This window comes from Sphaerodactylus townsendi, linkage group LG08 (assembly GCF_021028975.2).
Source record: "Sphaerodactylus townsendi isolate TG3544 linkage group LG08, MPM_Stown_v2.3, whole genome shotgun sequence".
NCBI classification, from domain to species: Eukaryota; Metazoa; Chordata; class Lepidosauria; order Squamata; family Sphaerodactylidae; genus Sphaerodactylus; species Sphaerodactylus townsendi.
Window position 1 is genome coordinate 97,999,033 of NC_059432.1, and position 27,609 is coordinate 98,026,641.

The following is a 27,609-nucleotide window of genomic DNA, read 5'->3' on the forward strand; positions in this document are numbered from 1 at the left end:
CGTGTGCTTCTCCATCTGATGTTCTACCTCTTGGGTGCCACTTCAGAATTCTCTCTTTCAAGAGCTGGAAATTCCGGTCGAATCCCCACTACCGTCTTAGCCAGGTTTCAGAACACAAACGAACCAGGTTTGAGGTCGTTTGTGTTCCTGAAACCCACAGAAAGATCGGCTGAAATAATCCCTCAAACCTGGTTTGTTTGTGTTCTGAAACCTGGCTAAGATGGTAGTGGCGATTCAACCTCTGTAACAGTGGTATGTGTTCACTAGGATTCCAAAAGAGTGCAGAAAATTGCAGCATCTAGAAACCAGGGTAAAATTCAGCTCTCTAGGGATCTCAACTTCCCTTGTCCATTTCTTTTTAATATTAAATGGAAAGTTTCTTAGGCTAATGTTAATGACAGGATGTTTTGGCGGTCATTCATTCATAGGGTCAGCGTAAGTCGGAATCAACTCAATGGCTCTTAACACACACAAACACACCTGATTACAAAGGTATTCTTGATCCACGAAATGAGCGTTGCTGTCAATTCTGTCCTGATGCAACTGATTCACTTTCTCATATTATGCTTCACTGTTCAAAATACAACAACATCAGAACTGATTTGAGAACTGTATTACCAACAGGATTCATGATCCTTTCTGATAAGATAAAAATGGCTAAGCTTCCAAATAACTCTAATGCTGAAATCTCTGAAGCTGTTGCTACATTTTTACTCTGTGTACTGCAAGTTGTGCAATAATGATCTTTTTATTGTATTTGGAATTCATGACACACACCGGTTTTATGCCTAATAAAGGTTTTGGATTTGGATTTGGAGGTATTTTTGAAAGCAAAACATCTGCTGAAATCTTAGGACCAGAGAAGTGACAGAAGTCAGTAGTCTGCAAAACAGCACCAATGGGTCCCACGGCTCATTTCTGTCACCACCGCCAACCACAGGAAAACCAGAATGAATTCTGCAGACTAGCAAAAGCCTGCATGCAGGATAAGGATGTGTTACAGAGCTTCCCATCATATGTATAATGTATCATTTATCATTGTGGTTTTCTTAGCACACTTTTTTGATCATCCTGGCACCAAGTTCTTTAAACCCACGCCCTTAATTATGGCAGTCTTAATATGGTTGCCTCCCCAGTCTCCATGGTGTTACAGAGTTCAATTTCGGCATGATGCTCTTGCAAAATACAGCAGAAAACACCTTATCCAAAATCGCAAGGAGACGAAACCACAAGGGAAGCACTTCTATTGAAAAACACCAAGAAACAAGAATAAGGAAACCATTTTGTGCAGTGATTTCCAATGTGGCACTGCATGCACCCAGGATTTCGTTTAGACTGGGCTCTCTGCCACTGTGTACGCAGAATGGAGACTTGTGGCACCTTGAACACAGTTCCCACAGGAGGACATTTACATACAAGTTTGTGTTTTACTGCAACAGCTGAACATGGCTACTCCTAAGAACATAAGAACAAGCCAGCTGGATCAGACCAAGGTCCATCTAGTCCAGCTCTCTGCTACTCGCAGTGGCCCACCAGGTGCCTTTGGGAGCTCACATGTAGGATGTGAACGCAATGGCCTTCTGCGGCTGTTGCTCCCGATCACCTGGTCTGTTAAGGCATTTGCAATCTCAGATCAAAGAGGATCAAGATTGGTAGCCATAAATCGACTTCTCCTCCATAAATCTGTCCAAGCCCCTTTTAAAGCTATCCAGGTTAGTGGCCATCACCCACCTCTCCAGCAGCATATTCCAAACACCAATCACCGTTGTGTGAAGAAGTGTTTCCTTTTATTAGTCCTAATTCTTTACTAGCATTTTCAATGAATGCCCCTAGTTTCTAGTATTGTAAGAAAGAGAAAAATTTATCTCTCTCAACATTTTCACCCATGCATAATTTTGTAGACTTCAATCATATCCCCCCCTCAGCCGCCTCCTCTCCAAACTAAAGAGTCCCAAACGCTGCAGCCTCTCCTCATAGGGAAGGTGCTCCAGTCCCTCAATCATCCTTGTTGCCCTTCTCTGCACTTTCTATCTCCTCAATATCCTTTTTTTGAGATGCGGCGACCAGAACTGGACACAGTACTCCAAGTGCGGTCGCACCACTGCTTTATATAAGGGCATGACAATTTTTGCAGTTTTATTATCAATTCCTTTTCTAATGATCCCCAGCATAGAGTTTGCCTTTTTCACAGCTGCCATGCATTGAGTTGACATTCCCATGGAACTATCAACTAAGACGCCTAAATCCCTTTCCTGGTCTGTGACTGATAGAACTGACCCCTGTAGCGTGTATGTGAAGTTTGGATTTTTTGCCCCTATGTGCATCACTTTACATTTTGCTACATTGAACTGCATTTGCCATTTCTGAGCCCACTCATCTAATTTATCAAGGTCCGCTTGGAGCTCTTCGCAATCCTTTGTGGTTCTCACCACCCTACATAATTTGGTATCATCTGCAAACTTGGCCACCACGCTACCCACCCCTACTTCCAGGTCATTTATGAATAGGTTAAAGAGCACTGGTCCCAAAACGGATCCTTGGGGGACACCACTCCCGACATCTCTCCATTGTGAGAACTTCCCATTTACACCCACTCTTTGTTTCCTGTTTCTCAACCAGTTTTTAATCCATAGGAGGACTTCCCCTCTTATTCCTTCATTGCTGAGTTTTCCCAACAGTCTCTGGTGAGGAACTTTGTCAAAAGCCTTTTGGAAATCCAAGTAGACAATGTCCTGTGGAATTATATGTAGGTAGTATTACCAGGTCGCAGATCTGTAGCCCTGCAGGCATTACACCACCACGCTAGCAGTGCATACATAACAGCTGAAGACCCAATATGAGATGCTGAGCTCCTGCAGTATTGCATGAGTAAATCCATCATGCCTACTAACATCATGTTTAGATCCGGCCTCAGTGCATCCTTCTTTAAAAGGGGGAAAAAGCCTTAACATGCGCCCCTCGTTAAAAGATACAGGGCCGTTTTAGCCAAGCAATGTGTACAGCGGACTTGGCTCAGTTTCATTCCGAGTGATAGGCACCCTGAAAATACTAATAAACCAAGCATCTTCCAACAGCCTGGAGGAGAAAAGAAGATAGAACAGACCTTTCAAGCTCATTTTCTTTCATTCGAATACCCTCCCCTCCAGCCAGCAAAGCTCTTAGATTCGTAATGAAACACCCAGTTTTCTTCTATAATGAAGTTATTGTTCTTCAATAGGGGTCAATACAAGCCTGTCTCTTTCTCTGTGGGTTTAAAACCCGGAGCAATTCCACTGAAAGAGGGGTTACATGTCAAGGAATTAATTATAGAAAGGAGGATCAAGTTCACATTTCCGGCAGTGATGCTAATTTAAGATACAGCTTGGGCCCTATTTGATTTTTGTTTGGGCAGAATGAGCCATATATTGCTGCTTGTTTTTCATCAAGGGAGCTTCAGGAGAGTTAAGACCAAGCTCGGACCTTTAAAAAAAAAGCAGTGAATAAATAGTTTCTCAGCCTCAGAGAGCAGTAGACAGTCTATATATAATCACCCTTGTCAAAATCATAGACCTAGAAAGTAACCAAGGGCTGTCCCATGCTGGAATTTTCTGCCTGGGATCATCTTCCAGTAGCTATGCCAGCCGATGGCTGACTACCAGCAGGAGAGTGGGGGAGCACCATCACACCACTCTAGGGTTCAGCAAAACAAAGCTCTACGGTTTTTTTATAGAGGTTTTGCTAAATCCTACAGTAGTGTGATGCCAAAAAACGCAAAAAACGATGCGATGGCAAAAAATGTGTCTTTTTTTCCTGCCAGGCTTCTAAGCAGCAGCCGGTAGAGGAAAGGGCTTCCAGTGAGAGATAAACAGTGATCCCTCCACTACCACCCCTAGGCAGTTTTTGCTTTGTCACATAACTGCCCACCCCTCCCCAGAAAAGCAACCAGAAACAAGAGTTAGCCATCTTGAGCCATAAGGAAGGGAGGACATAAATATTTTTAATAAAATTAATAAAATAGATCAGCCTGATGGCTTGGTGGATGACAAGTGGATTTCTTTACTACAGCAGCATACACAGTAGTGCAAGACTTCTGCTCTGTGAATGAAATTTTTTAAAGTCCCCAAAACTATGTGGACAAAGAACGTTCAAGAGCACTTGTCACCCGAAAACTTTCTATGTACTACTTTGTTATCCAGGGCCGTGGTAGAAAAATCAAGGTCTGTAGACTGCACTAAAGGTGACAAACAACACACACAACCTCTCTTCCCAAAATCTCCGCCTCAGGGAGGAGACAGTATCCAAAACATGGCAACCCGGAGCAGGAAGAATGTTGCCAGCTACAATGCTCATGTCTGACTTCGAAGACTCTGACTGAAGTTTGAGCAGAGTTCCCGCAGAGAGCGGGTAATGTAAATTCATCCCTGCCTGAAGCGGATTCTGTTTCAAGAATCTACAGAACTGTCTTATCTGGATTATTATTTATTGACAACAACTCTTCGGGCAATGATTCTTTGTCAGGCTTGCTGCTCAAGTCTCATCTTGCCGGAGATTGTACTTTGGACCACCTATATGCAAAGCATGTGCTCCATCCCTGAAACCACAACCTCTTTACATAACAGGACGCACCTCAGAATTAGGACTGGAGCAACAGTAATGATATAGCTACATGTTGGAAACAAGAGCTGTTTCAGTTCATAAAACAGGCCTCGGAGAAGAGCCCTCAATATTTATCTTTACTGGTGCATACTACCAGTGGTGGGATCCAAAAATTTTAGTAACAGGTTCCCATGGTGGTGGGATTCAAACAGTGGCGTAGCGCCAATGGGGCTGGGCAGGGCACAACGGGGCGTGGCCGGGCATTCTGAGGGCAGGGCATTCCTGGGCGGGGCTGTGGCAAGGACGCAGCCGCTGTGCCGGTCCTTGGGCAGGAAATGAATGCATGCACGCGCAGGCTGCCAGGCACGCCGGTGCACCTCCTGCTAGATTGCTTCAAGTTCTGCACGCTACTGCTGAGAGGAGGGGCGTAACTAAGGCAAAAATCACGTGGCAAAATCACCAATTAGTAACTCCCTCTCGGCACTCACAAATAATTAGTAACCTACTCTCGGGAACCTGTGAGAACCTGCTGGATCCCACCTCTGCATACTACCCTGCTGCGCCAACCTCCAAGTGGCGGCTGCCGATCTCTTGGTATCACTACTGATCTCTGGCAGCAGAGATTGGTTCCCCTGGAAAAAATGGCAACTTTGAAAGGTGGACCCTATGGCATTATATCCCATTTAAGTCCTTCCCCTCTCAAAACTGAGCCCTCCTTCGGCTCCAAACCCCCCCCCCCCCCCCAAAAATCTACAGGTATTTTTCCACCTGGAGCTGGCCACACTAATGTTACTTAATGCAATGATCTCATACATGCAATTATGCTGAGTAGGGATTGTAAAATGGTTGCTATACAGCTGGAGCTGGCATTCCTTCCTGACAAGGGGGTTCACCTAATCGACCACGCCAAGTGTGGTTAGCACTCCATTATGCAGGGAGAAATATGAAAGAGTGATGTGTCTTTGACTACTTCAGCAGAGGAAAAGTTTGAACTGGGTACCTCCCAAATCACAGAACATTCTCAATGACTATACTACAGCAACGTCAAACTCAGTTCTGAAGGATTAGCCCACGGGACTATATACTAACAGTAAAATCTTAAAAACTGTTAAGACTGTAAGTCCACTGAAGTCAGCAGGTTTAAGAAGAGTGTAAATCTCCTTCGGGCTGTGCTACAAGGCCTTAAAATCATGGCCTGATGCATTGTTTCTCCTCTCTCCTCTTTTTTTTATTTTGCAATATCCAGCACGATAAAGAGTTCTGGAAATCTCAAACGTTTGCACACTGCTTTTTCATTTTGGTTGGTCCCAATAAAAAACTGCTACAGGGATTGAAGGAACATTACACAGAATAAATCAATACAACACACCAGATAATAGGATTTGACTTTTAGAAATCTGGAAACCAACCAGAGGAGAAGCGCCAAAATACTAACACTTTATTAAACAAAAGCAAAAATTACATAGCAGGAATAGGTATCAATAGTATGAATTAAACACAATAGTACAGTTTGGCCCCAAACTGCTAATTCTTGAACAGCCTAGGCTCTTGGGGGTACAGCACCTGTTTCGCATGCAGACGATTCAGGTTCAACATTCATTGACTTCAGTTTAAAAAGGATCTGGTACTAGGGATGGAAAAGAGATTTGTGGAGGCCCTGGGGAGTTGCCACCAGAGAAGATGATGCTGACCTTCATAGGGTTGGACTAGAATGGCCTCATTGGCTCCTTCCAACGGTATGTTTCTATGATTCTAATTCAAGTCTTTATGTAAATGAAAGACAGCTTCATGTGACTGGTATACAAGCCATGAGTTAAAGGCGTATTCATAACTGAATTCTGTATAAGGGGCCAAGAAGCAATAAAAATAGCTACTTTGAGTCTCCTGCAGGAGAGAAAGGGGGGATATAAATCTAAAGTCGTCGTCTTCTTCTTCTGAATTCTACATTTAATTCTATTAATGATGATGCTACTTAGGATGTACATCATGCTGAGCATTCAAAATCATTTATATACTTTCTCAAAATCCTTACATTTATGAAGGAGAGTAAGTACCCTGACCACTACATAGCTCAGGAAGTGCAAACAGATTTGGCCGAAATCCGACAGTTGCCAACACTGGGTAGGGAAATTCCTAGAGATTTGGGGATGGAGTTTGAGAGAGCAAGGTTTGGGAACGGTCCATTGGTACTTACTGTGAAGGGCCCTTCTCTTGGTAGGCAGGAGACCTTCTCAGATGGGTGTTTCCCACCCTTTCTCAGGGAGGCAGGACCAAAGAAACGTCACATCCTGTTCAGGCTAGGACTCGATTTCTCCCCAGTAACTCTTGACTGAGCAGTGAAAATATAAACACACACAAAACTAGTCGAACAGGAAAACGTTAACAACAGTCAGGACCAGACAACAAGACAAACGGTCTGGGATGACTAACTAGGACGGGCTACCCCTGTACTGGTTAAGGTAGCCTAGAGCATTCCGGACGCTAGTGACGCCTATGGGAGGGTCGAGAAGGTCTCCTGCCTACCAAGAGAAGGGCCCTTCACAGTAAGTACCAATGGACCGTTCTCTTGGAGGCGGAGACCTTCTCAGATGGGACCTCCCCAAGCAGTGTCCCCGAAACCGGGTGGGCTAACACTAAGCGTCCAGTATGTTCTCAAGCACTCTACGACCGAAGACGGTCTCGGAAGCTCCCCATGACTGGAGCTTGTAGTGCCTTACGAAGGAGGACGGGCTAGCCCAAATGGCTGCCTTGCATATCTGTTCTATGGAAGCCTTGTTACGGAAGGCGGCATTGGTGGCTGCAGATCTTGTAGAGTGTGCAGTGATGCCCCCAGGGACTGGTAGCTTGAGGGCTTTATGGGCTTCCACTATGCATTGCTTAATGGTCGAACTGATAGCTGCTGTCGACATCTGCTGACCTAGCTTTGGTGAAGACACATTGATGAAGAGTGATTGTGTCTGTCGAATGTCTGCTGTTCTTAGGATGAAGGCTTTAAGTGCTCTGCGCACGTCCAGGGTGTGCCAGGTGCGTTCCCTCGGGTGCGTCGGTTTTGGACAGAAGTTTGGTAACACAAGGTCCTGTTGGAGGTGAAAGGCGGAGGCAGCCTTGGGTTTAAAGGTTGGGTCCGGTGACAGGACGACCCTGTCCTGATGGAAGACGCACAAGTTCGGGTTCACGGATAGGGATCTTAACTCCGAAACTCTTCGAGCTGACGTGATGGCCACGAGGAATAACGTCTTCATGCGGAGCCATCGCAGATTAATAGTCTGGACCGGTTCAAAGGGGGAGGCCGTGAGTGCCGTCAGGACTGTGTGCAGGCGCCAGGAGGGAAATCTGTGGTTGACCGGTGGTTGTTGTTGTTGCACTCCTTTGAGGAAGCGAATCATATCCGGATGTTGTGAAAGTCGGAACCCTTGGAGGGTAGGGCACACCGTGGATAGAGCTGCCACCTGGCGCTTGAGTGTGGCACTCCTGAGGCCTTTCCGGAAGCCTTCCTGTAGGAATTCGAGTACCGAGGCTAGAGTAGGGTCACGCGGGTCGCGTTTCTGTTCCCTGGACCATGTCACGAAGGTTTTCCAGGTTGAATCATACAGCCTGATGGTGGAGGGTCTGCGTGAGGCCAGGATGGTGTTAACGACCTCCACTGAATAGCCTTTGTGTCTTAAGGCTCCCCGCTCAACAGCCAAGCGGCTAGGCATAACCAGCCGGGGTCCGGATGGCGTAGAGGGCCTTGGATCAGGAGATCTGAGGATACTGGCAGATGGAACGGAGGTGCTGTCGCCATTTCGGTGATGGCCGAAAACCAAGGCCGTCTTGGCCAAAAGGGGGCGACTAGGATGACCTTTGCCTCCTCGGTTCGAATGCGTCTGAGTAGCCTTGGAATTACAGGTGTCGGAGGGAAGGCATAGAGGAGAGTCCGAGGCCATGGCGCGATCAAGGCGTCCACCTCCTGGGCCAGGTGGTGATGGAACCTTGAGAAGAAGGTCGGTACCTGTGCGTTTTCCGCTGTGGCAAACAGATCCACCTTGGGATTGCCGAAGCGGGAAGTGATCTGTTGGAACACTGCTCTGTGGAGGGACCATTCCGCTGGTGATACCGTCTGGCGGCTCAGCCAATCCGCGCTCAGATTGAGTTTTCCCCTGATGTGTTCGGCTTGGATGCTCAAGGTGTTGAGTTCCGCCCAGTTGAGGATCTTCTTGACTTCCCTGTGAAGCCTTGAGGACCTGGATCCTCCTTGATGGTTCAGGTATGTCTTGGTAGCCACATTGTCCGTTCTTATGAGGACGTGTGTGCCTCGAACTTCCCTGCTGAAGTGCTGGAGGGCTAGGCGAACGGCACGCATCTCTAGGACATTGATGGGCAAGGTTGAGACCGGCTTGGTCCACTTGCCCTGTGCGAATTCCTCCTGGAGGGTGGCTCCCCATCCCCGTAGGCTGGCATCGGTGAAGATTTGGAGGTAAGGCTTTTCGCCGAAGATCTTGCCCTGGGACAGATGGTTCTTGTGGGTCCACCATCGGAGGTCGTCCTTGAGGAATTGTGGTATGTGAAGATTCCTGTCCCTCTTCTGGAGTATCTCCCACTGGAACGGTCGGAGGAAGAATTGGAGTTCCCTTGAGTGGAATCTGGCCCACTGGATCAAGTCGAATGTGGCTGTCATGACCCCTAGGAGTTTGGTCAGAAACAGTAGAGAGAGGGATTTGGACCGGATGACTGTGGAAGCCATGATGATGATCTTTTGGATCTTGTCCTCGGGAACAAGGAGTATGTTCCTGGTGGTGTCGATGCAGGCCCCGAGGTGAATTAGTTGTTGAGTGGGCTGTAGGTGGCTCTTGTCCCGATTTATCAGAAACCCGTGGTCTTGTAGGACTTGCATGGTGACGTTGAGGTTCTGTAGAGTTGATTGAACCGAATTGGACCTGATAAGGATATCGTCCAAGTAGGGGTGTATATGCACACCCCGTTGGCGTAGGAGAGTTATCGGGCCCAGGAGTAGTTTGGAGAAAACTCTCGGTGCGGTAGACAGGCCGAAGGGAAGGGCTCGATATTGAAAGTGGCGATCCCCCCACGTGAACCTGAGGAACCTGCGATGTGCTGGGCGGATGGGCACATGCAGATAGGCCTCCGTGAGGTCCAGTGAGGCGAGGAAGTCGCCCGGGCGGAGGGCCTCCGTGATGGATCTTAGGGATTCCATCTTGAACCTCTTCAGGTGGATGTACTTGTTGATGGAACGGAGGTTGAGGATCGCTCTCCAGTCCCCGGTCTTCTTGGGGACCGTAAAGAAGTGTGAGTAATGCCCGGAGCCCTTCTCTTCGTCTGGGACTGGTTCTATTGCCCGGATCTCCAATAGGTGATGTATGGCCTCTCTGGTTCGGTCTGCTTTCTCTCTTCTGGAGCTGATGGGAGAGGGGAAGAATTTTGGTGGGGGTAGGCTCAGGAATTCTATTGCATAGCCTAAGGACACCACCTCCTGGGACCAAGCATCTATGTGTTCTCCTCTCCATTGGTCCCGGAAGTGGAGTAGGCGTGCTCCTACTGGATGTGTGTCGGAGTCAAGACCTGGGGGGGGCGTCCGCCCTGGAGCTCTTATCGAACTTGGTTTGAGGTCGGAATCCTCCGCGTCTGCGGAACGAGCCCCTGGGTTGCCAGTTATTCCTGTTGTCCCGGGGGGTCCGTTGGAAGGGTCTAGGAGGACGGTAGTTGGCCCGGGGCCAGGACTGATGTCTCTCGGAGCGAACCGTCTTGGGCATTGTCTTCTTATGGTCTTTGGTTTCGACCAGGATGTCATCGAGTTCTTTGCCAAAGAGTCTGCCCCCCTGGAAGGAGTATGCTGCGACGATGGATTTGTACTGGTTGTCTGCTTGCCAGGTTCTGAGCCAGGCGTTGCGTCTGGCGACCACGCTAGCCGCCATGGACCGGGCTGAGAGTACCAGTGCATCCAGGGTGGCGTCTGCAATGAAGGATGCGGCTATCCTGACCCTCTCCAGCCCGTCTCTTGCTCCTCGTGCTTCTGGGGGCAGGAGCTCCATGATGCGTCCCAGCCAGACCAGGATGGCTCTGGCCACTGTGGAGGCTGGGGCGGTGGCTTTCATGGAGAGAGCTAACGAGTCATGGGAGCGTCTTAGTGCCGCCTCGGACCTCTTATCTAGGGGATCTTTGAGGTTGCCTTCGCCGTCTTTGGAGACTAGGCCGGCTGACTGGATAGCCACCACTGGTGCATCCACAAGTGGGACCTTTAAGAGGTCCTCCACGAATTCTGGCGCTGTGTATTGTTTGCGCGCTGCTGAAAGTAAATTTTTATTGGATGCCGGATTTTCCCATTCCTTCTTAATCCTCTTAACGAAATACTCTGGTAATGGGAGGATGGATTTGGAGGTTTCCTCGTGGGGGAACCAGGTCTTACTACCCTTGGGGCAGCCTTTAATGTTAGTGGACGTGGCGCTGCCAGAGGGTTGAGGCGATTCAGTCTCCTGGAGTTCCAAAGCGGAAACTGTTTTGGCAATAAGAAATTCCAGGTCCTCTGGGTTAAAGCACCTGAAGGACTGGTCAGAGGAAGGAAGTGGGATTTCCTCTGAGTCTGAGAAGCGCTCCAGGGACCCTGGGTCTAAGCCTTCTACGTGGGTCTGGCCCTCTCCCCCCAGGGGGGGTTGAGGGAGTGACTGCTCCGGGGACCTAGGATAACCCCTAGTCTGCCCTTGGCCAGGGAGCCTTGGAGCTGGAGCGTTGGAGGGAGGAGGAGTGCCAGTAGCCCTGGATCCCCTGCCCTCGAGGTAGCACTCTATGTGCTCCTCAATAGCCCTTTGAAATGCTGGAAGGCGAGAATTGCCGAGGGAATTTTGCCAGTCCCTAAGGAGACGAGGCCCGTGAGCTGACTTGTCTGTCAAGATCCCCTCCCTCCCCTCCAGTTCCCGGATGCATTGTGCTAGCCTGGAGGAGGCCCAGTAAGCCGGCGTCATGATTCTACTGCGGGAGTCTACCTGCTCCGTAGATGGGTTTCCTTGAATGGGGCCCTCGCGGGAGCTCCCGGCTGCGGAGGCTGCATTGATCCTTCCTTGCTTGCTGGGCGGGCCTGGGCGCGCCTCCGGCGCGGCGCGTTTCCCGCCCGCTGAGGCGCTGCTGCGGCGCGCCGGCTCTGAAGCGGCCACGGAGGGCGTTCGGCTGGCCGCGCTGGAAGCGGCTGAAGAGAAGCGGTCTCGCTGATAGAAGGGGGTCCGTTTGGAAATGGACCTTGTGGCTTCTGCTGGGCCCCCGTGAAAGGTCTCCCTGGGAGGGGAGAATTCCTGGTCCGCCATTTTTTGGCGGGAAGAGCGTGAGGGGGCGGGAGGAGGAGGGCGAGGGAAATAGAGGAATTTCCCAAGCCTCCGTTCACAGGAGGATCACAAAGACTTAAGACAGGACAGAGACAGGAGAAAAGACAAAGGAGAGATAAAACCTTAAGAAAAGGCTAAGGAGTCCAAAGAATCCGTGCCTCCCTGATCAGGCAGGAAATAGAACTGGGGAGAAATCGAGTCCTAGCCTGAACAGGATGTGACGTTTCTTTGGTCCTGCCTCCCTGAGAAAGGGTGGGAAACACCCATCTGAGAAGGTCTCCGCCTCCAAGAGAAGGGCATAATGCCATAGAGTTCACACTCCAAAGGGCCATTTTCTCCAGGGAAACTGATCTTTGTTGTCTGGAGATGAATTGTAATCTGGCCCCATCTAGACATTTCCAGGTCCAACCTGGAGTTTGGCAACCTTATGAAATCCACCTGTTGAGTTCATGTCCAGGTGAGATTTTAACTAGGGACTGAACAACTAGGGACTGCCCACCGTACATCTCTGGGCAATCACAAATGCAGAACCCAAAATGAAAATCAAAATCAAAATTTAGAGGACCAGACTGAACAAAGCACTATCCCAACAGTCAACTAGGAACCAGGTAATTAAAAGGAAAGGGATTAAAGAAAGAGATGGAATCTGGCAAACAGGCTACAAGAAAAATATTACAGTAAAACAAATCTGCTATTCACACTTAGATTAGGAAAGTTTAAAGATATAAAAAGACTGGAAACTGAAGATTCTTGGCTTCTTCATATTTGTTGGAAGCATTTTTACACACTCCGGCACTAGTAAAAATGGTAATTAAAATAATAAGTGCTCCTATTTGTATGCTGGAAATTATGAAGCTGCAAAAGTTTGAAAAAATGACTCGATGCCAGGTCTTAAAGTTTATTCCGTGGGTAAAACATATGGGAGAGTTTTTTGCAGTTGTTTTCATCGAGACTCATGCAATATCAGCAACACCCTCAACACTGCGTTTCTTAACAAGATGTAAATACCTTGCTTGATCTTCAATTTAGACTGGCGTGGACACCACTTTTTTGTTTAATACAGATCCACACTAGGGTCCTTTCCACACAACGGAAAGGGCGCCACAGAGGCCGGCGCAGAAGAGTCCCCCCCCCCCACTCACCTTGCCCTCCAGTGTCAGTCTGGAGGGCTGCAGGGATCTGCCCATGCTGCCCTCTGACCTCCAGGGGTCAGAGGGCAGCGATGAAATGAGTCTCAGCAACCCTCCAGACTGACCTCCTGGAAGAGACAAAAGTGATGTAGTGGGGAAGCGTCTTTGGTGCGGTGCTGTTTGCACCGCACCAACGCGATGGTGGTGCTTTCCAAAAACCTCCCTCAGGAAGGGAGGTGGAAAGCGGCGCCTTTGCGCCGCTTGGGGCCGCACAAGACAGCGCAGCAGTGGCACCTGTACGAACAGCACCCCAGAGACCGGTGTTTTTCCGTCCCTGGGCCACTGTTTTTGGCCCCATGCGGAAAGGGCCAGAGTCTTTTCTGCTTCTAGAAATGGCTTTAGCTACTCAAATTCGCATCTGATGGGGAAAAAACCTTTAAAACCCTATAGCTGAAACTGGCAAAGATCCAGTAATCCCAATGCCTTCTGACCTTTTCAGAACCACACATAAAGGTCAGGCAGCTGCCCAAGGTTCCCTCCTTTCTTCCTGAGGGCAAGATAACTGCCATTTCTGAAACCGAGCTTCAACAGATACACAATTAGCTTCTTGTGGCACCTACTTCCTTAGCTAAGCTCCAGAAGATGCTGTTTGACTTGATGACCTCAGATTCAGCAAAGCAAGCGGAAGCTGCTTTAACTTTCTGCCCTGGCAGGGGAATGCTTGTGTGGTGCTTTGTTTAGCATAGCTCTTCCCCAGCTTCTCTAAGCATCACTGGCAACAGCATTAGATAACTTGCCACAAAGCAGTCAATATTTGTTGCACAGTAGAACTGACCTGGAAAATATTACAGTCACAAGAGGAAAAAGTCTGAGTTCTGAAACTTTCAGTGGGCTTACACTGGAATCGCTCTGCACAGCATTGCACTGAGGGGCAAGTCACACGTTACAAAATTGTCCTCTCCCCTCCCCGCAGGCCTTGTCTCCAGATGCATTCTGGGAGTTCCCTCCTCTGAATTTAATCTCCAAATTCCCTCGTATCGTTTAATCCCCCTCTAAGCACAGGTGACTTTAGAAGGAAGACGGGTAAAAAAAAACACCTTTCCTGCAAATTCATGAAACACCAGCAATAATGTGACATATTGGTGTGCAGGCGTGTGTGGGTTGACTCCCTTTTTAAGGGGTTTTAATCCCCCACTTCTTCCCTTCCCAGAATTCTGCTGTATCTTTCACACCAATCAAATAGCACAAGATGTACCAGTTGCTCGGGTAACAGTTTGTTCCCACCACCACCGCCCCATCCCAAAAAAAGAAGCATCATTGAAGCATTCACCCTAGGAAAAGTTTGTTATCTGAAAATGTAACCTTGGATACTTAATGGGAGTGTTCCATCTGTTCTGAGGTACAGAGGGCATCTTGAATCTTGAGTATTTCCTACTGGCTGTTCAGGGAGGCAGGACTAAACTGAGGGTACGGTCAGGAACTGAACAGCACACAAAGAACTAAGCTTTCCCCAAACACACTTTCCTTTCCCCCAAATGCGTGTAATTAGTTTCTGATTGAAACAAGAGCTCTGAACTGGAATTTTTCTGCTTGATAGCCTTAACCATGACTTCAGAGCATCAAAACTTGGCTTGGTGACTAAGCTACCACTATAACAAGAACGGCTTCCCTTTTCCCATTTGTCAAATAAACTGGGAGAGAGGAGGCTTCAAATCTCCCTTAGATCAGGGGTGTGCCACCTGCGGCTCTCCAGATGTTCATGGACTATGCTGGCAGGGGCTAATGGGAATTGTAGTCCATGAACATCTGGAGAGCCGCAGGTTGCAGACCCCTGTCTTAGACGGTTCAAAAGCTGGCAGTTTTACTGCCATGGACTTGACCTTTTAATGGTTCTTTGCAAGATTGGGAGGGGGGGATTTGATCATCTGTGTTAAAGGCTTCCATGACCTTGGTATAATAAGATAATCTTCATTGTACCAGTGCTTAGCATTTTATAGCACTCTATAGTTTGAAGTGCAGTTATTTAAACATTTATATCCTGCCTCCCACCCGCCCACCCAAAGGATCCCTGAAGTGGCTTACAACATATAATACCAGCATGACACATTCTAAAGAGACAGAGAGGAATTAATCACAGGCCCTTTAACTAAGCATTAGTTCAAACTGTTCACCAGTCTTTTTTTTTAATTACATGCATATATACACACATACAGGAAAAAGCAGAAATGCTCAAAACCACAAACTGCTTGGCAAAAGGGGATCAACAAAAATGACAGGAGGTACATTAAGATAGTCCTGTACAGAAAGCTACCATGCCTTCTCCCAAGTGTTAAAGGGTCTCTCTAGCTCAGACCTGGGCATTATACGGCCCGAGGGCCACATCCGGCCCCCCGGATGACCCTGACTGGCCCCCCTGCCGTGCTGGGGAGCGAGGTGTCTTTGAAAGCCCCGCAGAAGCTGCCGGCTTCTGCGGGGCTTTCAAAAGCGCCTCGCCCCCCTGCCTTTTGGCCCGGCCCTCCACAATATTTTCTGTTTTTTATGCGGCCCCATGGAAAAAATAATTGCCCACCCCTAGCTCCACCAAAAAAGTCATTCCAGAGGGTCAGGGCTATGACTGAGAAGGTCCACAACTACCACTTTAAGGGTGACCATACCGGAGAAGACAGGCAAAAGCCTATAAGCTTGCTTAAGTCCACTCAAGCAAGACCTGCACCAGGGATTTCCTATTCTCTGTATCACAACAGTTCTAATAAGCCCTGTATCTGAGTGATCACTGTCAAGGATCTCACAGTTCAGATGCCCTCACTATTGATTATGCTATCTTCATGGTTACTCACATGCTAAATGGGTGGATCCCAGTGGTGGGATTCAAATAATTTAACAACCGGTTCTGGAGGTGAGATTCACATCATTTAACAACTGATTGTACACAAGCACCATTTTAACAACCAGTTCTGCCAAAGTGGTGCGAACCGGCTGGATCCCACCACTGGATCCCACCCAACACATGCAAATCAAGCTTGCTAATTGCACCCTTTACATTTGTTAACAAATGGTTCTTTCTCCCACCCTGGACAATCCACAGGCATATATACTTCACTTGCTTTACTACCATCAGATCCTCTGAAGATGCCAGCCACAGATGCAGGCGAAACGTCACGAGAGAATGCTGCTAGAACACGGCCATACAGCCCAGAAACCACCCAGCGCCCCAGTGATTCCGGCCGTGAAAGCCTTCGACAATGCAGTTCTAATAAAAACGGTATGCTGCCTAGGTTGCAAGTCAAAGGGATTGGCTGTCTCATACATTTGCCAACACATTTAACAAAATGCATCCTCGGGGCCTGAAATTATTTTTGCTTTCACTCATTACCTACTCCATGAAAAGTAAAACCGACACAGATGAGAGATCCTGGTTGCAGATCAAGTGTGCAACACAAATGTATGTACACAAATACACACTCAGCATCCCAGGTCACACTTGCAGATACTAACACTAGATTCTTCTCAGCAACAATCCCCCAGGAAACAATTATTTTGTGCTGTATGGTAACTAATGCTCAGCTAAGAGGCCCATGATTAATTAAGCTGTTCACCATCAGTCTTCCAGATAGGGAGATAATAAAACAGCTGACTGTTCAAACAATTAATGCCATCTTTGCCTTGGCATTAGCTCTCCAAACTCCCCAGGGCCCACTAATAAAGTGTCAAAGATCTGTAATGACTAATCCACAATCCCAGTAAGAAGTACCTTTTGAGGGCTCTCTTAAAGAATTACTGAGCTTCAGTTGCAGGTTCTGGGTCACTGGCAGCTGGAAGACCTAAAGAATCGGTTCACACATACATGGGCATCACTTGATCTCTCCACTGTGCATCCAAGATCCAACTCTTTTTTCCTTAAGCACTATTTCTGAGCTCTCAGGGTCTGAACCTCAGGAGACCAGTCCACCTTAAGTTTGATGGGAGACGCCTTTGGATATTTTTGCCTTTTCTCGGATAAAGTGCTAGCAGGTACATCAACTCTACTTGGGTGGTTCAGAGAAGGAACCCATAGCGTCCAAGAAAAATAGTCTTCAAAAGTATACACGATGTCATGTATGTGTATGCGGAAGTGGGATGGCCAGTTTGCATTTCAGAGCTCAATTTATTTAGGCAATTTCCAACGGAACAGGATATACCCCTCAAAGACACAGTTCTAGAGTTAGCAGCTTAATTGGGCACTGAAACCAAAATCAGCGTCTTGCAGCTAACATCAGCATTAAAAAATGTGTTAGTCTTTAGGTGCTCCTGTTTATTTTTATAAAGCTGCGGAACACTCGGGCCTCACGATGAGATCACCAGATAACGTGGAATTGGGGTGGGGTGGGTGGGGTGGACTAATTAATACAAAAATATTAATAGGTGAGGAGATACTGGAAAGGTGGCTTCGTTCAGTGGAAGAGGTTCTGCTTTGCATGCAGAATGTGCCAGATTCAATCTTTGGCATCTCCAGTTAAAAAACACCAGGTGATATGAAAATCCCTTGGTTCCATACAAGTCATCTGCCTGAACTGGAAAGTATGCCTTCATACTACAAGGCAGATTTAGGTGTTCACATCTGCACTTTGAAAGTAATTTTCCATCCAATGGCAGCACAAAGGAATGAACAGATTGTTCCCCACCCTCCCCACCCCAAATATGTATGCATTTTGTCCTCAAAACCATAGTCTGAAAGGGCCCTATGGGTGTAATTGTTAGCACAATCATTGGAGGGCATACTTCTTTACATCAGATCAGACATGCAAAACTAACAAGGGTTTCCACACAATATTCAAGTATCCTACTGCTCCTGTCTTCAGAATACAGTGCTGTCTCCATCTATTCTTCCCTATCCTTGCACTCTAGCCTCCCATATTAAATCAATGGAAAGCATGCCTTGCTGTCTTTTAATGTGGCATGGAGAATTGTAGCCTATTCAGAATGCTGATGTGCATCCTACCACAGCAAAAGGACAACATCAAATCAATTCATACCACCCCACTAATGATGGGAGAAAAGTGTTAATTTGATAAGACAGTGATGCATCATTTATGATGCAGCCAACAGTGTCTCCACAAACCAAAACAGAATGGCTCATGCATTTAGTATTTTAATAATTTCATTTATAGTCTACCTTTCTCACTGAAACTCAAGGTGAATTACACTGTGATAATAATGTAATTAAATAAGATGAGAAATTTAATAAGCAACGCAATAGGACTAGGATTACAAAAATTAGGGACAATGCAACAGAGTATCAGACCCATGTTAAGAGACATAGAAAATGTAATTGCAATAGTAGAAAACAATGCAGTAAGAAAAGGATAATACATATAACAAATGGATGAAACAGAACACACAGTGGCATAAATTACAGTACTATACTACCCTGTTTCCCTGAAAATAAGACATAGTAGAGGTTTTGCTGAAGTGCTAAATATAAAGCATCCCCCAAAAGTAAGACATAGCAAAGTTTTTGTTTGGAAGCATGCCCGTCGACCAGAGCATGCAGCTGTGGAGCGGAAAAATAAGACATCCCCTGAAAATAAGACATAGCGCATCTTTGGGAGCAAATATTAAATATAAGACACTGTCTTATTTTCGGGGAAACAAGGCAGCAACTGCCCCAGCCTCTCTAGGAGGTCTGTCCCATTGTATATGGAAAGCAAAATTTAAAAAGGGAAAAAATAAATTCAATATTGCCTACACTGACTAGCAGCAGTTCTTCAGGGTTGGAGGGGACCCATTACCTGACTGGAGTTTGTGAATGAAAACAAAACCTAGAAAACTGACACCAAGAGGAAATGGAAATGTTGTTCTGTACTTATGGGTGATGAACAAGATGTTCAACAGTCACTCTACCTCCTGAGCATGTCACAAAAAGAAAAAGATGAGTCAGTAAGAAAAATCTCACCTCTCACCAACAGCTGCCCACACCTCTCTGGGAAGACCATCCTCTGTTTGACATACGTTTATCCAAAAAATCAGTAAGTATATTACAGAGGGGCACCCACACACACTCACCAACTACCAGTGAAATCTCTTCAAGGTTAAATAATTCCTCCTACTTGCCACAGAAAAGAAGTAGAAATTATTGTCTATAGGATATTCAGCTACAATTAATGTGCTTGCTACCATAAAATCATTTTTCAGCAGCGCAAAAGAGGTCAACTGTGGTTCTGTCAACCCACAATGTTTCTAAGGTATTTCAAGGATTTTAAGAGATCCCCCACCTCCTTATGACTGGGAAATAATGTCTTCGGCTACAAACTATGAGTCAACATCACTTTTTTACCATATTTTTCCCTCAGAGTCATCATATTAATATTAAGCAGACAGAAAGTTAACATGTCAACAGTAGCAGCAACAAGTTGAATAGATTAGAGACACATCCAGAGCCTGTTTGTTGCCTTTGTTAAATAATACAATACCCTGCTGGATTCACATGAAAAGATAAGCTGCCATTCGGGTCCTCTCTCATAAAATGAAATTATTCAGATTGAAACTGTGATGTTAGCAGCAATTCCATGTTCATTTACCCTGAATAGCCATCTTCTAGATCAGTGATGGCGAACCTATAGCATGGGTGCCAAAGGTGACACTCAGAGCCCTCTCTGTGGGCACACGTGCCCAGAGTTCATCATTGCCCCCCCCCCCAGAAAATCACTCACTCACTCACTCACTCACTCACTCACTCACTCACTCACTCACTCACTCACTCACACACACACACACCCCCCACATCTAGGTTGGCCTGGGCATGATCCTTTACCTGGGAGTAAGCTTGGTTGCTGGCAATGGGGCTTGCTTCTAAGTAAACCCTCCTAGGGTCGTGATTCACCCATTCAAAGCGTTGTACGGTTGCTTCACCAAGCTTACTCCTGAGTAACGCGCACCTTGGAGCCAACCGTTTTTTCTAAACTAAAACCTCAATATTCAGATTAAATTGCCGTGTTGGCACTTTGCGATAAATAAGTGGGTTTGGGGTTGCAGTTTGGGCACTCGGTCTCAAAAAGGTTTTCCATCACTGTTCTAGATCCAGCTAAGAGAGAGAGAGAGAGAAAGAGATTTTGCCACCATGTTCATCTGTCTTCAAACTTTGTCCATTATTAAAATTATTCAGAGCCTTTCAAAATGCTTCATCTCCACAAGTCCTGACCCCTACATCAAACTTTGAAGCTGCAACTTGACATTCTGTGCATCTGTCTGTCTAGCAATGTTTTATGCTGCCCTTCGTTCACAGAGCTTGCAGGATAGTATTCTTGGTTCTCCTTTTCTCTCTCTGTTCTTCCAATGATCATGTGAAGTAGGTTAGGCTGAGAGATAGTCACTGGCCTGAAGTCACCCACTGAACTTCATGGAATCTGGATCTCTCCCAGTTCCCAACTCAACACTCTGGCCGCACCACCATGCTGGCTCACTCACAGTGCAATCCCAAGCAAATCTACCATATATACTGGTGTATAAGTCGACCTGCATATAAGTCGAGGCACCTAATTTTACCACAAAAAAACTGGGAAAACTTATTGACTCGCGTATAAGTCGAGGGTGGGAAATGCAGCAGCTACTGGTAAATTTCAAAAATAAAAATAGATGCCAATAAAATTACATTAATTGAGCCATCAGTAGGTTAAATGGGTGGTATCATCAGAAGAGTCTCTTGAAAAATCCTTGAAAGTTTGGTGCTGCTAGCTAGCCTAAAAACTGCGCCCCCTGGAGACCGACAAAGTAAAAACCCTAAAATATTTTTTTAAATACACCTCATGTATAAGTCGAGGGAGGCTTTTTCAGCACAAAAAATGAGCTTAAAAATCGACTAATATGCGAGTATATACGGTATATCTTTCTCAATCCACTCCATTCAATGGAGTTAGAAGGGCGACATTCAGCCAGAGAGAATTACAGGACTGTCTTAAGCAAAAAAAACTCTCTGCCACATGCAGTTTAGGTGGATGGATCAGAATATGGCCAGACCCTTCCAGCTGATATGTAGTGCAAGAGATGCTGTCCCCAATGGATGATACTAACTTCAGAAATGGGTCCAGGGGTGTAGTGGTCAAGAGCAGGTGGATTCTAATCTGGAGAACCAGATTTGATTCCCCACTCCGCCCCCTGAGTGGCGGAGGCTTATCTGGTAAACCAGATGTGTTTCTGCACTATTACATTCCTGCTGGGTGACCTTGGGCTAGTCACCGTTCTTCGGAACTCTCTCAGCCCCACCTACCTCACAAGGTATCTGTTATGGAGCGAGGAAGGGAAAGGAGTTTGTAAGCCACCTTGAGTCTCCTTAGAGGAGAGAAAGGTGGGGTATAAATCCAAAACTCTTCCTCTTCTTCTAACTGCCATTACGACAAACTGTAGCTATCAGCAGTCATTGAAGGTCACTAGCGTGCTAGATGCTGTACAGTGAGTTGCAGAAACATATTCCATTCCCAGTGGATCTTTATCCACCTACACACAAACAACACAGAAAGGAAGAATTATGGGGGCACGGAACATCACACATTTAATAACCTCATTTATCATCACATCTCCAACAGGTCATGTTATTGCTTGAGCAACAAATGTCAACCACATGACAGCTAATCCTACTTAGAACTAGCCTATAACTTGATCACCAAACAACATATCTGACAAAGTGCTTTATTTTAAAAAGTAAAAGGGTGACTTTAGCAGATGGGAATGGAGATCCTGTAAAGGTAATCGGTGCTGCCCAGTGCTTATCATTCATTCCCAATTCTACATTGAGCTGTTTTACACACGTGGCAGTCTTCAGACCACTCAACTTGGAACCACCATTAAGATATCAGAGACAGGATCCCTGGCACCCTGTCTCTATCATGTCAATTTCTCCAGAGTTAACCATGATGCGGCAGTATATATGCACCATTATCAATGGTCTACACCAGCGATTCTCAACCCGGGTTCCATGGGGTGCCGTGAACATGTCCCAGGGGTACTGCAGCAACACTAATGGCCCCCCTCACTTTTGCAGTGTCTCCCATCGGCACCAGCAAGGACATGGAGCTGGCCCAGAAGGCAGGGCCTGCTGCAAGGTTAGCAGCTACCTCCCCACCCCCCCAAGTGCTTCCCTTCACCCTGGAAGGGGAAGGTGGGCGGGTGGCAAGCAGGGGCACTGGGAGGGGAAGGGGGGATGGCAGGGGTACCATGAGATATGAAGAGTGAGGTCAAGGGTACCGTGACATCAAAAAGGTTGGGAAACACTGGTCTACACAAAACCAGAGCTGGATTTTAATCAGAGGCAGAAGGACTTTGAAGGTGGTTTGGCAAGCCTGAAGCTGGTTTTAGGTGAACAGAACTCCCAAAACAAAGAACAGGATAAAAATGGCAATAATTAGCATATTATAATTATTAGCTGTCCCTTGAAATCACAAAAGTATGTGCAATGACCAGATCATACAGTGGCCCATCCCTGAAAAGTGATGGGTTTTATGGGAACTGGCAGCCCAATTCTGCTGTCCTGGAATAAACTTCAAAAGGGATTTACGCTCAGGGAAATATGCCAAGGATCACAGCTCCATTCAACCAAGCAGAAATCTTGACATTTGGGGTTTCAACAATAAAAACAGGAACATTTTGCTAACTGCTCTTTTGCCGTGCTGCAGGAAGGATACTCTGCACCAACCCTTCTCCAGTTTGAAAGCAAACAGGATGCTTAACTAAGATCTATTTTGAACTGGCCAGCCACTAATGGCTCAGCGTTCAAAAGCACATGTTCACGTAGATGAGCGCAAAAGGTAAAATGTATTCATAACTCCCACTAAAACAAAATTCAATCGATCCAGCGGGGAGGCACTGAAGCTTAAATGGCGATTCTAGCACTTTGCATTAAAGAGAACATTTAAGACTTAGCCACAAGGAAAAGAAGGACAAAAGAAGGACGAGGACTGACCAGGAAGCGGTATGAGAAAATCAGGACTCCCTTATATAAATAGAAACAATTAGGGCATGTAACTGGCGCACCACCTTCTTGAAAAATGAAAATGGATTGGAACGGGTGATATTGTGGATCAGATTGCCCTTCTGTGCATAGCAGGGACTGGCAGAAAGACAATGCATTTCCTCCCAACCCACTATGAGTGCCCATTATACTTCTGATGCCACTGAATGACCCCATTCGGGCATGATGTTCAAATGTAGGATATAAAATCAGTTTCTACGCCCAGCACAGAATATAGAAATCTAGACGTTGGACACACAGTATATGACTGTGTGCCCTGGATTACGAATTGGAATAATTCACCTATTTGTGGACATGGAGGGAAATTTGTACTATGCAGGTAGAAAGGAAAAATGGACCCTTAAGCCCACTCACTAAAATTCTTATGGGGAAATCCAGGCATGTTTCACCTGATACACCTCACACTATCTAAACTTGGTATGTACTTAATGTATGGTGACCAGACGTCCCGCTTTTGGCGGGACAGTCCCACCTTAAAACAATTTTTAAAACAACAATTTTTTGAACCGTCCTGATTTTTGGAAGGCTGCCGCACTGCCTTCTGGGGTGCGCCCCAAAAGGCAGTGCGGCAGCCTTCCACGCACACGGCTGCAGGAGCGCACTGCCTTCTGGGGCACTCCCCGGTTTCCCGCCCTGTCACAGGGCAGGAAACGGGAGCGCCCCAGAAGGCAGTGCGCTCCTGCGGCTGCACGCACTTGCGCGGCCGTCCACCCACCCGCCCGGGTCCCGGTTTACAAAGGTGACAATCTGGTCACCTTAACTTAATGGCCGATTACACATAGGGGAGCTTACCTCCTCTCTGACCCACTGTAGCATCAGGCATGTGCATGAAGCACTCCGTAGGCGTGCAGCAACTTCCTTGTACATTGATACAAGGAAGTTTGCCATGCACCACTTCTGCTCATCGCATGGGGCAACATCCTTTTATGTTGGTACAAGGATGCTTGCCATGCTGGGGTTCGGTTGCCAGCACACTATGGAGGCCTCCTGCACAATCGGCCAATCTGTTGACAGGCTGAACTGTATATTTCTCCAGGGTTGTCAATTTTGGGTTGGGAAACATCTGGAGATTTGGAGATGGGGCCTGGGGGGAACAAGGACTTTACAGGGGTATAATGCCATAGAGTCCACCCTCCAAGGCAATCATTTTCTCCAATCATGGTCTCTGTAGTCCAAAGGTCAGCCGTTCACCAGACCCCGCCTAGTGGCTGGCCACCCTAACTCTGCTGTGTTTAAAAAATAGTTTCAGTTATCTTTGTTTTTTGTTTTCCAAAGTAATTCAGTGAAATAACTGGAATCTGGAAGAGGAAAAAAACAGCCTGTATATTTATATCTTAAATATTCAAACTGCCATCATAACATGCAAAATTTCAGCCAAAAACAAATTGCGAAACCACCGTTGGAGGGGGGAGGAGGGGGGGGAGGGAGGGAGGGAGGGGGAGAGAGAGGGGGAGGGAGGGAGGGAGGAACAAAAAACATAGGCAAGCTTGGAGCGATAACAGTTCCTATTCTGCTTTTCCATTGAAACGTTATGCTTTCTAAAGGATGTTGTAGTCACATTTTCCAGCAGAAGTTATTAGAAATATGCACATGTTTAGAAGTAGGTCAAGCTCTGCCGTTATTTTACCAGCTGAGAGAAACTGTTTAGACATCACTCTAATGCTCTTAGCCTTGGCAAACTGGGGCAGAGCAGCTGGAAATTAAACAAAATGAGGAGGAGAAAAAATAGCCACTTAGCAGAAATCTCTCCTTCGCAAAGATATATGGAAGGCTAAGGAAGGCAAGACAGAATGTAACCACAGCAATGGTTTAACACTGCCTTTGAAAAGTCATACTTATGAGGAAGTCCAGACATTTACATTCATTCTTGGTTCACGTACATTCTTCCAGTATCTTTGCTGAAAGGATTATATTATAGCAGTCAGGAGAATGCAGGAACCAGAATTTTAAAAAGAATTATTTCCTGACATACTTAATTTTGCTTTCTTATTTGGGGAAAGGAGCAAGAATTCTGTGGCATTTTATACCATGAAAGCAAATGGGCTGCCTCTGCAAACAGTGGGTTAGATGACAACACTACAGCGGCATGTTGGTAGAGTTGGGGTTATTGATGTGTAGTTATTTATTTAACCCTGTTTGTATCTTGCCTAATAATGAAACTGGAATAAACTATTATTTAAAAACACACTGGAGAATGCAGCATGGTAATTCACAAGCTAAAAGACAGTATCTTGAAAACTAATACTGGCCTCTCAAGAACTAACTCCAATAAATCCATCTGGCCCACATTTCTGGAGAATGTTTGTTTGTGGCCTTTGGGTTTTGAAAGTCCCCTAAGAAATTCAGTGTTCTTGCTCACATTCACAGGACACAATGCAGGGAGGAATCCATTAGATCTTCCTGGCTGACAGAATCTTTAAATTATGTACATCTCTAGCAACCAGATAGATTTCAAAGGTGGTTAGGCCGAGACATTTTGGGGCCAGAGGTTGAGTACAAATGGCCTTCTCACTGTGGTAACAGCTTACCGCCATTTATGGTACCACCAAACCTACCTCCTATGGTAGGATGCGTCAATCTGCCCAATACTAAGACCAGTCCTGTCTTGAATTATGGTCTAAAGTCAACAGGGAATAACACAAACACCAGCATAAATGGGCTCCCAATAGGGCTGCCAGCTACAGGTTGGGAAATTCCTGCAGATTTGGGAGGTGGAGCTTTAAGAGGGCAGGGTCTTTAGTGAGTTATAATACCATAAAGTCCACCTTTCAAACTGGCCATTTTCTCCAGGGGAACTGATTTCTGATGCCTGGAAATCAGTTGTAATCCCAGGAGATCTCCAGTCACCATCTGGAGAGTGGCAACCATAACTCCCAACCCATTAGGGCTCATAAATCAAAACCTGTAGAGCATACATGTCATCAAGAGATACATGGCAGCAGCGGATGATGCAGCCATGGCCTCTTTTACCCCACTGCTCCTCTTCTGTCTAGCAGAGCCAGAAAATTTTTGCTTTAACTCCCAACGGGTGGGAAAGGAAAGTGGGCATAAAGGGATGGAGGAGGAGCATTCACACCAAATCTTCTGCGGTTATGGATGAGTCGAGAAGCACATTTGTGCACTGAGTTGTGGTCTGGAATCTCTAACTACAACCAACTCCATGAAGTAGCCATGCTATTTTTCATCAGCCTCCAATGTTCAATAGCAGCGACAGATCGATCACAGCTGAGGTTTTCTTCTTGACAGACGTTTAAGCAAACACGACAAGCTTTCAAAGAGGTCCAAAAGAACAATTAAGGGAACCACAGACAGCTACAATGTTCTCTTTTGCAATCAGTTTCAAGCCGGTAGGGGGGGCGGGGAGCTGAAATTACCAGTTCCGTTCAAGTCAGAGTCAGACGCAATCAAAGGCAGAGATAAGGAAGGAATTTGTTAGCATGTAAACTCAAGTAGTAGAGAGTTTCATAATCCTTACCTTATAGACCTGTCCATAGGTTCCATTGCCAACAAGTTCAACCAGTTCAAAGATGCCTGCAGGATCCTAGAGAGGGGGAAAAAAAGAGGAATTGAGAAACCAACAACAGATGCTTAAAACCTCTAGCAACTAACATCTGTAACGATATTCAGATGTTGTGATAAACCATGATTTGGGTAATGTACTCTTTTAAATGTACCATACTTAGGCGGGAGACCAAATTTGTGTGAGAACCCTGGTTTGCCTCCTCCTTGCCCCCTCTCTGTTTCACAGTAAGGAGGATTTTCTCGATAGATGACTGTGGGCGTTTCCCCACTCACCATGATCCCCCCTATGCCGCGCGCTGCTCTCAGCACGCGGCATCCCTGGCGCACGCCCAGGCGTCCCCATGACCCCGTGCTCTGTGCGGGGTCATCAAAAGGCGCCCTTTACAAGAGCGCCAGAGATGCCGCGCGCTGAGAGGGCGCGATAGCGGCAGCGTCGGGGCAGCTGCGCTATCGCCGCCCCTGTCGTGGGGAGTGCCGGGGGACCCCGCGCTACTCTCCTCAAGTAGCGCAGGGCTTAAGGTAAGAGGGGAAAGGCCCTGTCTCTATGGCTGGGCAGCTGCTGGGGCAGCGCTGCTCAAAACTATGATTTGTGAATCCAGCCATCACACCAAACCACAATCAATACCAACTGAGGTTAACAATCCAACTAGAAACACTTGGCCATGACCTAGATAGTGCCATGATAGCCCAATCTCATCAGATGTCAGAAGCTAAGCAGGGTTGGCACTGGTCAGTATTTGGAAGGGCAACCTCCATGGAATACCAGAGTCATGATGCGGAGTCAGGCAACGACAAACCAAATCTGAATGACTGTAGACTCGAAAACCAAGCAGGTGAATGCATAATTTTGCTTTGCAGCTGGGGGCGGAAACAGGTGTCCTTTGCATCCCTACCAATACTAGGGGTCAGTACTGACATCCTTTGTTCGCTGACCCAATCCCAAGTAATCCTAGCCAGGCCCCCTGAATATGCAACTAGAGACCAAGGTTTCTTGGATCGGATGGCAAGGTTTATATTTGTTGTTTATCCCATCTGTGACTAAATGAGGGTTTAAGTGAAGCAACAAGCAGCCAAG

At 46.6% G+C, this 27,609-nt stretch overlaps 1 protein-coding gene across 4 annotated transcripts in view; it reads right to left on the reverse strand.

The window, feature by feature from the left end:
- TNIK (TRAF2 and NCK interacting kinase) overlaps nt 1-27,609 on the reverse strand; it is a 347,661-nt gene that overhangs the window by 252,088 nt on the left and 67,964 nt on the right. For all 4 annotated transcript variants that reach the window (XM_048504900.1, XM_048504901.1, XM_048504899.1 and 1 more), the window contains exon 2: nt 26,488-26,553. In XM_048504900.1, coding sequence (XP_048360857.1) covers nt 26,488-26,553 — 66 coding nt within the window. The remainder of the gene's footprint in view (nt 1-26,487; nt 26,554-27,609) is intronic.